Source organism: Anarrhichthys ocellatus, unplaced genomic scaffold (genome assembly GCF_004355925.1).
Source record: "Anarrhichthys ocellatus isolate YVR2014 unplaced genomic scaffold, GSC_Weel_1.0 scaffold7, whole genome shotgun sequence".
Classification (NCBI taxonomy): Eukaryota; Metazoa; Chordata; class Actinopteri; order Perciformes; family Anarhichadidae; genus Anarrhichthys; species Anarrhichthys ocellatus.
In genome coordinates, this window is record NW_022280037.1 from 2,985,615 (window position 1) to 3,001,324 (window position 15,710).

General features: G+C 44.6%; 1 protein-coding gene across 6 annotated transcripts in view; it reads right to left on the reverse strand.

Annotated features, from left to right (window-relative positions):
* Nucleotides 1-461: 461 nt before the first annotated feature.
* esrrb (estrogen-related receptor beta) overlaps nt 462-15,710 on the reverse strand; it is a 50,588-nt gene continuing 35,339 nt past the window's right edge. For all 6 annotated transcript variants that reach the window (XM_031847662.1, XM_031847664.1, XM_031847661.1 and 3 more), the window contains 3 exons: nt 15,479-15,640; nt 6,761-7,030; nt 462-3,707 (listed from right to left, as the gene is read on the reverse strand). In XM_031847662.1, coding sequence (XP_031703522.1) covers nt 3,463-3,707; nt 6,761-7,030; nt 15,479-15,640 — 677 coding nt within the window. In that variant the 3' untranslated portion in view covers nt 462-3,462. The remainder of the gene's footprint in view (nt 3,708-6,760; nt 7,031-15,478; nt 15,641-15,710) is intronic.

The window sequence follows — 15,710 nt, forward strand, 5'->3', positions numbered from 1 at the left end:
ACTGGTGGCAATGTCTTGGAATGTTCGATCTATAATCCCTGATTCTGGCTGCTTAAAGTAGAGATAGCGAGTTTATTGTATGGATTGGCAGGAAATTTGGACATTGGTGCTCAGATAATGTATCTAAATAGTTTTGGTGATTCCCTGACTTTTTCTCTACTGCGGTAAAAGTCAGGGAATGAGATTGACATTTGTAGTTTTTTAGTGACACGTCCAAAAGCTATTTGATGGATTGTCAGGAAATTTGGTTGGCTACAAACATTCATGTTCCCCTTAAGAATGGATTGTAATAACTTTGATGCATCCTTAACTTCTGCTTAAACACCTTTTTATCACGTCAAATATTATACCTGTTAATCGTCAGAATGTTAGCATTGTCAAAGTGTTAGCATGCTGACATTAGTAGCCTCACAGAGCCGCTAGTGCCTATTTTCAAACACAAAAGAATCACAGAGTTCAGGTAGTATTTAATTCATTGATCCTTTACCTTTTTGAAAATCAAAACAGTAAAAGTTACACAGATATTGGTGATTCAACGATCAGAGATATCAATGTACACCATTGCCAAATGATATATTTCACACCATAAATAGTCATAGCACAGAAGCAGGAAATCAGTTACCTGCCCCTGTCAGCAATTTATCATCAAGGGACCAATTCTGACACATTGATGTTCATAAAAACACATACCCGCTTAGTAACCAAAATGGGGGTCGCACCCACTGATGGCCAAGTCATGTGGTCAACATGAAGCATGCTTTAACCTTTACAAACAGATCATGAAGAATGAGTGGAAAGAGAAGATCAGTAACTACAATTACAAATATTTTGGCAGGAGCGCTGAGGGAGAGGAACGGTTTTAAGATAGAAACATGGATGGCTCAGGTGTGTCACAGATGTGTGAGGATGATAAAGAGCAGAACGTGTCGGATCAGAGAAATATTGACAATATGATAATGAGGTAGTAGTCAGCAGGGCGCTGCATACTTCATTTTCAATGGTATTTCGGCAACCTACTGAATTGACACTGATATATTTACACACTTCGACTCAGCTTGCAATGTAAGACATGTTCTCTTTTACTTAACACAGTGCATATTGCAAGGTAAAAAGGAAAAAAAGGAGATGAGAGGATTCATTATTAAGATTATTATGGCTGATCATCTTAGGGCCACTACAAAATTCTAGTTGTAACGATTTCCTGCAAAAATTTTCTTATTTTTTACTGCACCTTTATTGGAATAAGCAAAAAAAGTCATTTATCAGAGGGATTTAGAATATGTCACTTAAAAGCATACAAATTCTCCCAAATCTAAGTAAAAGCATGCTTTCAGCATGGTTCCAGTCAGAATTGGTCCCTGTTGCATTGCACAACAGCAAAATAACTCATGTTACATTGTCACCCTCTACAGTGGAGCTTGTTAACTGGGCAGCGGCGAGTTCAAGTTGGGGTGATTGGGTGCTGGAGTGGTCTAGTCGTCCTCCATTACGTATACGTGGCCAATCAGGCTGCTGTATAAAAGGCATGCCGGCCGCTGGATCAGTGCTAGCCACTGATATCGCAAGCATGGCGGCAACTCTACCCGACTGCAATATCAGGGTGTCCTTTGATCACGGTATCATATTATTGTGACAGCACCACAATTTATCACATCACATAAAGTCCTTCAGTAGTATAAGCGTTCGCCTCCAACACATTCTGTCTCGCATTGGAGACAAGCGGCACGGCTCTGCTGGACTGGACTGCAGTATTACTCACACCCAGCGTAATGGACATGGAGCTAAACACGGGGAGAAGGGAGCACGAGATCTCTCTCTCTCCAAGCACAGATCACACCTTGTACTGACACACTGTTGGGTTGCTGTTACCCTCAGGAGCGTGCTGACACTTTTGTTTCTTGCATAGCTATTCACATGTTTATGCCCGGGCAGCCGGAGATCTCCTCGCAGATGCCTGCCTGCCTCCTGGCCGGTGGGAAGGGTGTTACTCTGCACCGGCCACTGTGTCAACATGAGGTCAAGAAGAAGTGTTCCACGTGTCTACCGTACTCCTGGAGGGAGGCCGTGCAGACAACAACCTCCTGCTGGGTTGAAAATAAACCCAGTGTGTGAAGTGCCACCACTCCCTCTCTGCACCTGCCGTTGACCTCTGTTTGGTTGAAGCTCTATAAATGCAGGCACCGCTATTTAAAGACGAGAGGTGTCTAAAATGGTAAGAGCAGATGCTGGGCACCTTGCTCCCTGTGTGTGGGATGACTCTGCCACGGGCTTAAAGGGGCCCAAAATGGAGTGGCTGACATATGGGCCTCTGATTGTTTGAACAAGGAATTGCCTGGACTTCTGCCACTCGGCATAAATCCTTTGATACCGCCACACCAAACACGCTGATCATCTTTCACCTAGCCTGAATCGGGTCATCTATTTGCATGCCAAGTGGCAATTTCCACGGGCTTAAACAATGACCAAATTTGGGGTTCAATGGGTTACATGAACAGCACCGACAAACACCACTACAAGGAGAGGAGGAACACTAGTGTGCGACAGCGGTGCAGCGGTGTGTCCCGCTGGTGGGACTGAGATACACAGGCATGGTCCTCTAGCAACAGCAGCATTGAAAAGCACATGAAAGATTGGAGTTTTAAGCCTGGCTTCCCCACAGCTCCCTTTATTGCTGAGTTACTACAGAATAAGACGACTGACTAATTGTACCTGCCTATGCTAGTTTGGTTAAACATGGGACCAGCAGGTCTTCCACTCTGAGACAGATCCACAAAGAGCACACGGCTTACTGCTCCGGAGAGGTATATCCAAGGACATTTAAACTGATAAAGAGTTCACATTTAGGTAACAATTTTAGTTCATTTTTTTTTTTTTTTTTTACCAGGAGGAGAACAAGAGAAAATGGCCACCAAGTTCACCAGACTTTGAACTGTACACTCAGTCTTCCATTAATAAATATATACATGTCCTGGTCAAGTTCAGGAAAAAACAACAACTGTGAGACTGTGAGTCAGTTCATGGTTGTTGACACCTCTGCTGTCTTCAGAACTAATTTAAGGAACTTTTTCGTTCGTCGAGAAGAAGAAACCTCTTTATCTTGTTATCAAGAACTGGCAACTACTTATTCTGAAGATGCTGAGGCGCAGAAGGGTCCTTCTTCATATACAGCATGACCACTGACAATTAACAAAAAACAAAATTATTACTGTACATAGTATTTCTTATATATTTTAAATTAATCTGCATTTTATATTTATACTAATAACCAAGTTTTGAATTTGTTCTTTTTTTATTTAGTGTCCCAGGGTTCCAGGAGAAGGAGCGAGAGAGGTCAGTCTCTCTCCTGCCTAGCACAGTCAGTGGGGGGTCTCCTCCTGAGGGCCCTCAGCCTCGGTTCAAGTCACTTTCTGTATCGCTAATGCAGCCCTCCGCCGTTGCCGTGGCCAATCAGCCACCCTCCGATCAGACCTTGGCCTCCAGCATCTCCAGGAAGAGTTTGTGCATGGGCACCTTTCCCTGCACCTTGATGCTGTAAAAGTGCTGCACAGCCTTGGTGGCCGTCTGCCGCAGCAGAGGCAGGGTCATGAGCAGCTTGCCCGCCCGCCGCGGGTCCTCCTGGTGCTGGCTGCTCTCGTAGTCCTGCAGGGCCTCGTGCAGAGCGTCCTGAAGCTTCTGGACCGCCTCCATGTCCTCTATGTGCATGGAGTCTGATGGGACGAGAGCAGAGATAGGAGTTTTTAGATTGATGGGCTTTTCAATTTTTGTCAAAAAGGAAAAAAAAAAGTAACTTTTAAGAAATGTAGTCTGCACTCTGAGACAGTAGTAATATAACAGGAGTGATGGGATTTTCTAAAACTAAATTTAATCTCATGATTGATCTGTACTGCTTTGTCAGTAGCAGTAAGGTAGCAAACACATTATCAGTATAACTCACACCCCGACAAGATAAAGAATGGATCATAAAAAAAGAAAAAAACCAACATCTGCTTTATTTAATTGAATTATTTATTTCGTCTTTGGAAGGACCGGGCGGGATATTCATACGGCCCTTGACCAGCGAGACTGAAAATCAATGTTATCCTCTAGTAACAATAGCATGAATAGCACCCAATCTCTTCTGAGCGAGTACACATTAAACACCTGACTGTTCCAAAGGACAGATTGTTAACGGACAAAAAAAACAAGGAAAAGAAAGGGGCTCCATTAGAGAATTGGACGCCATAAACAAGCCTGAGATGAATACAACACTTCCTTTCAATTAATTGTCTTCCTTCTCCCTCCAAGGAGTTTCTGTCCATCAGAGTGGAGGAAAAACAAATACTAATGGGTTTATTTTACAGCTAGATGATCATTGAAAATATAGCGGTTAAAACTGGCTGTAAATGTTCTGTGTTATTTATCTATATATATATATATATTTAAAAAAAAGGTTTATCTTTCTATATTGTATTGAACCAAAACGGTGACTCTCTCAGCTTCAGTCAGCCAAGATCTCTCCCAGCTTTTGGCCAGTTTTAGAGCGGTCTACAGTTTCAGTCTGGCTTCTCTCCGGTGTTCTTCGCTCCTATAGTGTTTCGCTACGCTGCCACGGTTTCTTCCTGATTCTATTGTACATCATGTTACAGCACTCCCCTCTCGTTCTCGCCTTTGTTTCTGCCTCTCTTACTACCTCCGAGCCTCTCTCAGGGACGGTCTGGGGTCGCGCTGTCGCTCACCGGCTAACCGGTGTCTGGCACTCCGGTGGCGGCATGTCATTGGCTGCCTGACTCGTCTCACCTTGGCGGTGCATATTTTACCACACGGGACAATAAAAAGGCAAAACAGATTTCAGACTTCGCCCCAAATTCATTGACTGGAACAACTGTATTCCCAAGACCTTGAGACATTTCTCACCCTGACGGTTTTCAAATCCACAGTGGTAAAATGAAGTAGGTCGTTTTGTAAAGTGAATGTGGGAGGGAGGGAGGTGAGAGGGGGGAGGATGGAAGAACAAAAGGCAAAAAAAAGAAGAAAAAAAATCTCAGATGAGGATGTGGTGTGACATAATTATCTCTTGTTCTTTTCACAGAGGCTGGATTCACAACCTAACAAGCACATTTTTTTCAAATCAAACTCATCATTTCTCCTTGTTTTCATGCTTCAAACACGTTTTTGCAACAAACCTGATTTGAACCTATTGTAATTGAATGCTTTGCGGGGAGAGGAAAAAAAAAAGGAGAAAATAAAAAGAGGAGATGGAGACATCTCTACAGATGGGCAGGAAAAGAGGGCAGGAGACAGCGAACATGCAGCGTCTGGTCCTTGGAGGAGGGGTAGACTTAAAAAAACAACTTTGAGGAAACAATTTCCTCGCAATCCATCAGTGAGCCCACGTCGATCCGATTGATAAACTGCTAATTACAAAATCAATCGCTATGAATTTTCACAGCTGTTGGGACCAGGGGGGGCTCCCGGGAGAACGATCTCCCAGAGACCTTGTTCTAACATTCCGGACACCCTCCTCCCCTCCTCTTCTCTCCTCGACCCCCATCTCTCCACTCTCCCACACCCCACCTCCCTACCAAAGGCTCTGCTGTCGGAAAGCAAAGGCCCACCATCAGCATTTTCATTTTTCAGCTCCGGACAAAACAAGCGAAAGCGGCCCAGTGACCCGGGCGTGCATTGATCAGAGCGGGACAGGTCCTGCCTCCTCAAAAGGAGCCGGTCAATAGAGGCGTGCCGTCTTCGCATTGAAACAAACGACGCCCATGACTCCCTGATACTCATTCCATTCGACTTAACACATTTTATTGACAGCCCCTGTGCTCCTAATGAAATGCTAAATTTATCTCCCGTGGCTGCTGTGCCCTGCAGCTACTGTTATGGAGATGGAGAAGGAGAGGGAGTGCTTGAGGAATACCACAACATGGAAGGTGTTCAATTTAAAAAAAAGCTCACTGCTCCATCCCTCTCTCCCCCTACACTGCCCTTATCTTTTTCTCCATCTCTCCATCTCACGCTCCAAACTAAAGGTTACGCTGAAAAACTCCTGAAAAACTAAGAAATGTCACTTCTGAAACTGTGTCAGACAATAGCTCACTGTTCTGGATATTACACTGTCTGTGTCTATTACTCAGGTCCAGTCAGGGAAAAGTGAAATAATCCGAGTGAGTAATACACTTAAATAATTTTATGTTCGAGTCTTGATTTCTTTCTTTAAATAATGGTACAACTTCAATGTATTCTTGATATATATTGTGTGCATATTAATTCGTTATTTCAGCAGATATGAATGCTGAAGGATTCACTTAACATTATTCAAAAGAGAAATTTATGAAATTTGTTTTAGGCAAAACTATTTTTTTTTAATTTCACCTACTTCAATAATGCTTTACAACGGAACAACGGAGTGGGAAAGTTAAGATGTTTTTAAAACAAAAACAAATTACATTGTGAAATGAAACAATAGGAGTAATATTAAGCAAATAAAAGCCTCCTTTAGGAAAGGTTTGTTCTCTGAAAGTAACTCTAAATTGTAAAAAATAGTGTTACATTTACATATCTATCTATCTATCTATCTATCTAGATATAGATATATAATGTATGTATGTGTATATATATATGTATATGTAAATTAAATAAATAATTTTTAGGTTATTGTAATTTTCTGATGTTCATTTAAAACTTGCTTTCATTCAAATGCACATAAAACTTGCCTCACTGATGAATCACGACACGTGAATGTTATTTATGATGCGACAGTGTGCTGAAGACGCCTCACCTGAGTTAGCGAGAGCGATGGCCTTGAGGGTGACAAACTCTTCCTTCTCCACTTTGAGCTTCTTATATTTGCGGACCAGCTGCAGGATGGAGACGTAGAGGTCGAGCAGGCCCGTCAGCCGCGAGTGCTCCTCGTCCATTATGTAGTCCTCGGCGTACACCAGCTCGTCCTCGTATGGCAGCGAGCGGAACACAATGCTGAGGATGAGGATCTCCATCCAGGCGCTCTGCAGTAAACTCATCTGATCTCCCAGAGAGAGGGAGGAAAAGCCTGGAGGGAAAGAGGGGGAAACCATATGAGGACCGTATTTCAGTTTAAACATGCACATTTGTGCCTCGTCCAGGATTCAGCCAGAAGTCTTCTTTCATTAGATGGCTTTAAAAAGTATTTTAAATTGAAAGAACAGATGGCACTTTGACTTGATCTATAAACCAAACCCGACTTGTCAAGCCCCTGCAGCCCGGAGTACATGCCGAGGCACATGTTAGCGAGTGGTGTTTAATTTTAAATGCGCAGTGGAAGGTCCTCTTTGAAGCCGGTGTCGGAGCACTTGAGTGGGCTTTACTGTAAGTGAGGACAGTAAATCGGTGCAAAGGTCTGGGATACACAAAGCCATGTGGTTACCACTTGTATCCTGTCACACCTCTATTGGTGTGCGGGGGGATTAGCACCGAGACATATTCTCATTGGAGGGGTTGAGGACATGACATGTCGCGGGAGGAGGTGATGAGGGGACATACGTACACACAAATACGTCAACATGTGGGGGGGGGGGAAGAGAGAGAGAGAGAGAGAGAGAGAGAGAGAGAGAGAGAGAGCCTGATTCAAGCTCAGCCTGAAGACCTGCTTAAACCCAGGGCCTCATTCTCCAACAGCAGCTGAAATTGGCTCGGGCGCATCAAACCACTGTCATTTCCCCTTCGTACTACCCTTCAACTGTCAATAAACTGCATAAACCCCCCCCCCCACACGCTTTCTCCTCCATCTCCCACCTCCCCTCCGTCTGCACAGTGTGCCTGCAGGCGGCATATTGGGCTCTTCAGCTCCACCCACGATTAATACGATTGCTTTTACAAGTTCGCTGTTGCCACGCTATAGCTGCCACTGCGTGATTAAGAGGCGATAGATTACAGTATTGACCAGGGCGCTCACCGCACCTATTCCCCACATTTTCTCTTAAATATAAATGATCTCGCTGGGTTGCAGCCACCAGTCTGATGTTTATCTCCTCCTGCCAGGACACTGTGAACACACACACACACACACACACACACACACACACACACGTGCAAGCCGAGAAGAACAAGAGACATGATGAGGAAGCGTGAGAGAAAGTAAAGAAGAAACAGGATGGAGAGAGAGAGCGAGAGAGAGAGAGACGGGCAGAGAGAAAAGAAGAGCCAGGGAGAGTAGTACCTGAGTGTTCAATTTCCCTTATCGTGGTGATGACCACTGCAGGGGCAGAGCTGGAGGATACATTAATTAACAGATTGTGATCAAAATGTGAGGGCCTTCACATTTTGAAGGGGAATCAATAGTCGGTAGAATAGAGTGCTAACAGAATGGCGCTGGTGTCCGACTGGACCGGTCAGAGGTCTGAAGAGCCCAAATTAGACCCAACAAAGCAAACTGCTGAAAGCACTCAAAGCACTTTGCTATTATCAGTGGAGGCAATAAGCCATATTTTGTAAAGGCCTGTACACATATCCAGACTGCATCTTAAAATCTTTTGTTGTGTTATTTCCTTGTCTGCATACGTGGCCATTAACTTGTACAGACTGCGGACTGGCCGGAGGGAAATTGTCATGCGAGCGTGGACGCGGTCTTGATTGCCGCATCAGGTTGGCATCACAATCACAGGCAAGGCTTTGTCTAGCCTTTTAATGCCGAGGAGGACTGAGGCGGAACTAAAGCGCTGCTCCCAATGTGACAGCCCGTGTGAAGGCCTTGTTCAGGGTTTGCTGGAGAGGCTTTAAAGTTCTGATACAGCAGACACCTCTCAACCATATGCACACATGCAGCCCAGCAGCCTACAATTACCTTTGACGCTAAAAGTCCTTGAATTTAATCCAGTGTTGTGAGATGGAGAGGTGGTGTTTTTCCTCTGCTCCATCCCCTCTCTTCAGGCCTAAATTATCGCTCCAAATGGGATGTCGTGTCGTTGCCTCGCCTTTTTCCACTCAATTTAATCGAGTAATGAAGTGACTTCCCGACTCCGCGGGTCACGCGGCGCTCCGGCCGCCGCACTCTGAAGGTGGCCCGGTTAAGTGCCGTCAGAGTGGGTGATTTCCTCTAATGAAATATCAATATTTACATCTTCATTTCCAGCCCACTGCCTTGGCGGGGGTTTGACCAAACATGACACAATATTGACCAAATCAGAGAGGCCTGTCTGCGCACTTGAAGGGCCTTTTCCACTCCACTGCTGAGTGCACCTGCAGACTTCTGTCTTTGTGGCATGTATACAGAGATAATAACAATGCAGCGCTTTTCTTTCTACACTTTGACTTAAGCACCCTGCTCATATGGAGATCATATGGCCTCAAAGGGATTTTCACTTGATCAGAGGTGACATTTATCTTGTATGGGCATGTCTGAAATTCAGTTCAATATACAAAAAGGAATAAAAAACATATTGAGCTGACAGAGACGCAACAAAACAGAGCCTAACTGCATCAGGACACCATCATTCATAGCTCAAAAGGTGAAAACAAGGCCACTAAAGACCAACAACAGAAGCCAGAACCGTCACCTCTCCCTTTATCTCCCCAAAAGCACTTGGCTGTGGGCAGGAGGGGGCAGCCCAAACCCACAGACGGCTGCTTCAAACCCCTCGCAGAGATTAATCAGAGCACCGTTTCATCTGCCAGAGCACAGGACGGTCCAAAATGAAATGCTGTAGATTTCTGTTGAGCTGGAGTTCATATTCTATTAATTTATTATTGTTTCCCTCTCCCCGAGGGCCATTAGCGCGGGTAATAAAAAGAGATGTAATTACGAGGCACGGTGGCCCCCTCCAGCTGCAGCCCCCTCGTAACTCACCCTCAATCAGACAACATCGCAGACAGAGGGATGGAGAGGGAAGGGGGAAGAAATGGCGAGAGAGAGAGAGAGAGAAATGAAGGATAAAAGAGAGGAGAAGATATGAGCCAGAGAGGAAGGAGATAAGGAAGAGAGAAAGACAGCAGCGAAAAAGGGGACCGGAGGACGAGGGGAAGAGGAAGAGAGAGATAGAAAGAGGAAGGAGAGTAATTCTGGCTGGACAGCAGCTGATCTATCATGGCTAGCTATCAGAAGGACAAGCAGGCCCTGAAGACTTCTGCCCAGCGGCAATCTCACCTCAGCCAAGTCAAGTGCTCTCCGGGCTCCAGTTGGAGTAAAACTGCCCCTAACAGGACCCCAGAGGTTCAACACATCTTTTTTTTTTTTTTAAACCTCAAACTGAGCTGAATGATCATGCTGCCATAAGCTTATTCAATATCAAACCTTTTTTATTTTATTTTATTTCAGAATGAAGAAAGAAAGAGAGACAAGGGGAAAATGTATGCACCTCTGATTTTGTATAGATTCCTCTGATCTGGCAGAGTGACACACTACGGTGTTGGATGTATAACCAATACAAGAATGAAGGGCAATTTTCAGCTGCTTCGTACTGGTGTGTGTGTGTGTGTGTGTGTCTGCAGCTAGCGACCATGATTCTCCTTGAATTTACATGACGGCGTCAGGAGGACCCAATCAATAGCAGCTTGGTAATAAATTGCTGCGCTTGACATAAATAACTTGACCTGCAGTCCAGCCACATGTACAACACAAACAGCTCAGTTTGCTGCCAGCTTTCCCTGGACACTGATTCGATGACACCAAGGCTGTTTTTTTTTTTTTTTTTATTGAACAAAATCATGTCGGTACAAACTAAATTGAGTCGGTGAAAAAGAGGTTGACGTCTGAAATTCATCTTTTATTTTCTTCTTTTTAGCCCTTTTCACTTTTCAAGAGAGCGCTATCTGCCTTCTGTCAACGTGATAACCAGCCCATTATCCCTTTGTGAGTAGCTGGGGAATGGGTGATTTGACCAGTAGCCTGTGAACGTTGTGAGGTTGAAGAACGTTAAATACAGTAATCCTCTTGTTTTAATCTGCACCCTGTGACCCCCTGACCCTAAAGGAGAAGTGTTTAGCCCTCCCAAGGGTCCCACTGCCCAATACTGACGTTACATATCTCTGTTAAGCCCCAAAGACCAGGACGAATCAGTCTTTAATCATTGCCATAATTACACATAATTTATCTCCACTGCCATCAAGCAACATTGCTTAATGAGGGATGGCGCTCTGCTGACGATCACTTAAAGGCACATCAGCATATATAAGATTTCCTACAAAGCATTTCATATATGTATATATATATATATATAATATGACACAAAACTTTACACAGATGCTACAGTTTCAGATTTTGCACTGATTCAACTCTGTGACAAAATGAACAGTGCACACATTGGGATGCTGCATGTACCTGCTCATGTGTCACAGTAACTAAACAAAGCCCTCCCCCACCCTGCCTGGCAGATGTCCCTTTCCTGGCCCTGCACACTCCTGACTGCCTGTCTGCCTCCAATACGCCCCCATCTCAATCTCCCTGCAGCTTTCCCACCTTCCTCCCGCTCTCATGCCTGGGTTCAGGCCTCGGCATCCACCTGATTGCTCAATCTATCTTTATCTCCTGTGTTGAAGCCTACGTCAGAGGGTAAATTGAATATACTAAGAGCTGTCTGTTGGTGTCTATATTTAATAAAGTGCACTGATGAGGTGCTGATTTATTGCCGGGCAGTATTCACACTCTATTACAAGGAGATTACGCAGCTTGAGTGGGATCAGCCTGGCAACACAGTAAGTAGATTTCACAATTTAATGGCAAAGAGAAAACAGGAGCCCGGAGGGGGCTGGAGGAGGGTGGGCTGATGGGTGGGTGGGTGATTATGGTGGAGGGTTGAGCTGACACAAACACGACAACATACAAGAGGCGCGATCTCTTTTTAACATCGCTGCCTCCACGCTAACAACTAACCCGCCAGGCGGTTGTCTGTCAAATGCAGAGCTGATGAGCTGGAATCCAATAAAGCACAGATGATGAATATTCCCAAAACACCAGTAATGAATAGAACAATACCAACAAGACTATTTCATTAGATTAATCTGGTCTGAATCTAATACCCCAAAATGCAATAACATGAGGAGGAGGTTTATTTTTTTTTAAGAGTAGCTTCAAAAAAAAAGAAAAAGCGAAATGAATTGAAGGCATAAACATGCTGTTTGAATATTTTACATTCTAGTGGTGGAGATGCCAGAGCAAAAATATTTTTATTGTCCAGGAGCAAAGCAGCAGCAGCAGCAGCAGCAGCAGAGTCAATGTTTGCTTCGCCCTTTAGCCTTCAGAGAATTCCCCGCTGAAAACACTCAGGCCTGGGAAGGTGGGAGCGGGCGAACACCAAACAGCGAGTACCTCTTGTATAAGCAGCATGCATGGCAGTTTTTACATATGAACACATGGCATTCCCACCGCGGGTGGGAAGCAATGTGGGGTGACATGAGGCCACAGGGGTCACACTGGAATCCCACCGCCACTGAAGAAGTCAACAATATCAAGGTGATAAACAGGTTCTAGTGTACTGAAGCTGTCAGTATACATCCCTAAACCTCTGGGACAGAGTGAAATGATGCTTTACGGGATGGAAGTGGGCCAGAGGGATGGACAGTGGACTGCTATGTGTGTCAAAGGTTGTTAGCACCTTAGGAGCAACAAGCCATCTGTCAGCATCCCCCTAACACGGCTCCTAATGACCCTACCCCCCTCAGGCAACAGCCGCATCAGACTGCTTCGTGGTGCTATTTGGAGCAGTGACACTAGTGTCCAAAAGCTCTGCAGTGATTATCAATTAATCAAAGGCAGATTCAGAATGAGGGCAAGGCTGGCAATGGCAAACCTGTGAAAAGGCTCTTGACATGTGACACCAGCCTTCAATATCTACCTCACCGAACTAAGATAACAAGTGCACCTGATCTGATTGACTCATTAACTCTCATTTCATCTGAAATCGTGGAACAAAAACGTGTTAAACCTGAAAAGCACTTCATGTATGCAAACTGACCTTTCACGGTATGCTAAATATAGCCGGGATGACAAAAGCTGACATTGGACCCTGTAAGGCAAAGATACCATCTACACTAATGATAGAGCTTTGATATTCTCCAATCGCCCTCCAATTAAAACTCGATAGGGCCACTCCACTCCACATTATGCCACTTTTCAAACGCGTTTTTCAAATGTTAGCTGAGAATAGGGGGAATTAAAAATCAATTGGGAGAAGGTAAGTGCCAATTTTCGCGACATTTAAATTGTTACATTTGGACTTTGGTCATTGGCCCATCTGTCAATGGCCTAATCAATGTGGTCTACTTCATAATGAACTGTTAATCTTTTTAATTCCATTGCCTAAGGCTGCAAAAATCTATCAGAATGCAATCAGCAGTTTTTCCCCCCCTGTTCCTTTCTTGTCCCGGAGCGCGTGGAGGGAGAAATATGGTAGTAACCAAGCATGGTAGGCTGCCCTGGGGTACCGTTGTTGCATGAGTGTTAGTGCATGGAGTCTCGCTCAACCAGTGAACCGTCTCTGATCAGGTTCAGCCATGTACAACTCAATTATGCAGCCATTTCATGGCCAGAGGACACCCACTGTCCTAACACAGACTCCACCAAAGGGACAGGCACGGACCGAGCACTTAGCTGATGTCTTTTTTTCTGTCCATCTAAAAAGAATGTGTTTTTATGATACAAGTAAAAAAAAAAAAAAAAAAAGACAAAATATAAAACAAAAGCGCAAGTTTGGCTGCGTGTTTTTTCATACAGAAGCAGATCAGAATAATCTACTTAACGTGTACCATCTCCCAGGTGCTGCACATTGTGTAGCGCATACATCCAGTTCCAGGTACTGGAACACAGTCGGAACAGACGGTCAGGCTTACTGCATCAGGTTTTGGGTTAAATGATCATTATCGACGCACTTGGAACGACAAGTCCTCTGTAACAATCTGCGCAGCAAATCCCATTAACATTATGAATCTATCCACTGTACAATACGCGTTAGTATAATCTGATTATCAGAGCTTCAACACTATGACGCATAAAATCCGAGTTAAGAGTGTATACATATTAACATGATGATGCACTACTGGATACAAGTTAAAGCCTTAAACACTGACTGTTGTATTAAATGGTGTGTTAAGACTATGATATATTTACTTATACTATCAGCTTCAGGTTTTTCAGTGGCCCCAGATGACCTGTGAAATATTCTGTATTTCTTCTACAGTAAGATATAAAAAAGACGACAGACTCCTCTCTATCTGTACATACTGTGTGTGTGTGTGTGTGTCTTAATAAGTGACGTCTCTGAGCTTGCACAGTCTATACTCAGAAGCCAGCACACGAATGTTCACGTTTTTGTGCATGTCTGCGACGCTGGTGTGATTTTTGGGTCACAACCATGAGAGTGTGTTCTCGGGTCAGTTGTGATCCAGTCCTGACTAAGCTCCTTGTTAAACTCTCAGTGTGCTGACCATGCAGGCCCGTGGGGAGTGATCCAAACAGTTTAAGGGGCCGGGGCTGAGGCCATGGGCTGGGAGCATATCCATCTCTAATCTCCTTACTATCAGATCTGTACCTGATTAATACCTCTCCTTCTGAGTACTCTAATACCTTTTCAGTACTAAATGCACCTGCCCGAGGTCAGCTGGAGTCCACTTCACTTTGCTGAAAATAAATGAACCTTCTTAATCTATGAATTGAAATTGAAATGTATCTTCTGAATTCACGGATGTGATCCAAAAAGCACGCACACACTTGTGTATGTGTATGAGAGAGTCCGACAGCATGTGTGCGTGCGTCAGTGCTGTAGTGGTCGCACATTTCCTGCATGCTGACAGCTCTGTGCCTGTCCACGTTATGCTGATGAGAAGAAGAGGTTATGGAGGTGCCGCTGAGGGACACATTCATTTCGTTTGTTACTCCTCCGTGCCTACAGCAGTGTAATGTTATAGAGTTATGGGGGTCAAGCTCAAGATCAAGGAGAATCTGCCTCGGTTGCAAAAAAAGAGCGGCTAAACAATGTGTTCTCTGTCAAAATCAGAGGAAAACTCTTGAAGGAAGCAAAATCTCTGCTGACGTGAGGCGCTGTATCCTTAATTCAACAGCCTCTTATAACCTAACACCTCGTCTATCAGAATGTCTATGGGGCAAGGAAGAAACATGATTATGCCCATCAATAATTCAATGTATGTGTGCTTGTGTGTGAATGTGTGTGTGTCTGTGTGCGATATGATGTCTTGTTTGGTTGGGCAGGTCCCCAACTTTGTCCTAAATCTCCCTGGTGATTACAACATACATTGGCACTGGGTCTGTGTCCCCCTCTCCGTTCAATGCAGGGGTTTTAGATGCACTCTATTGATTTGTTTCTTGCACAGCTTTGTCCATTTTGCACCCCCTCCATCCTCCACACACCCTGAGGCTGTATGAGCTGCTGTCATTAAGTGTGTGAGTGCACGTGTTTATTCATGCGGAGTGGAGAGGAGACGTAGGAAGACAGAGAAAAATAAAAGTGGCGAAAAGTAAGAGCGAAAGGGTCAAATAAAGACAAAAAGGAAGCAGAAGTCATTTGCTTTATACCTGGGATGTGCTTGGCCCAGCCGATGATGACCACAAGCTCACGGTCAGCCAAGTCGCACAGCGTGGTCAGAGCCTTGATGTCGCTCTCCGGCATGGTGGGGTCAGGCATAGCATAGATCTTCTCTGGCTCTGCCACCAACAGGTGAGACACTATCTTTGTGACTGAGGATAGAGGAGGAAAGAGGTGGGGGGGGGGGGGGGGGGGGTCGGAAGGGCCAAGCGGGGAAAAAAG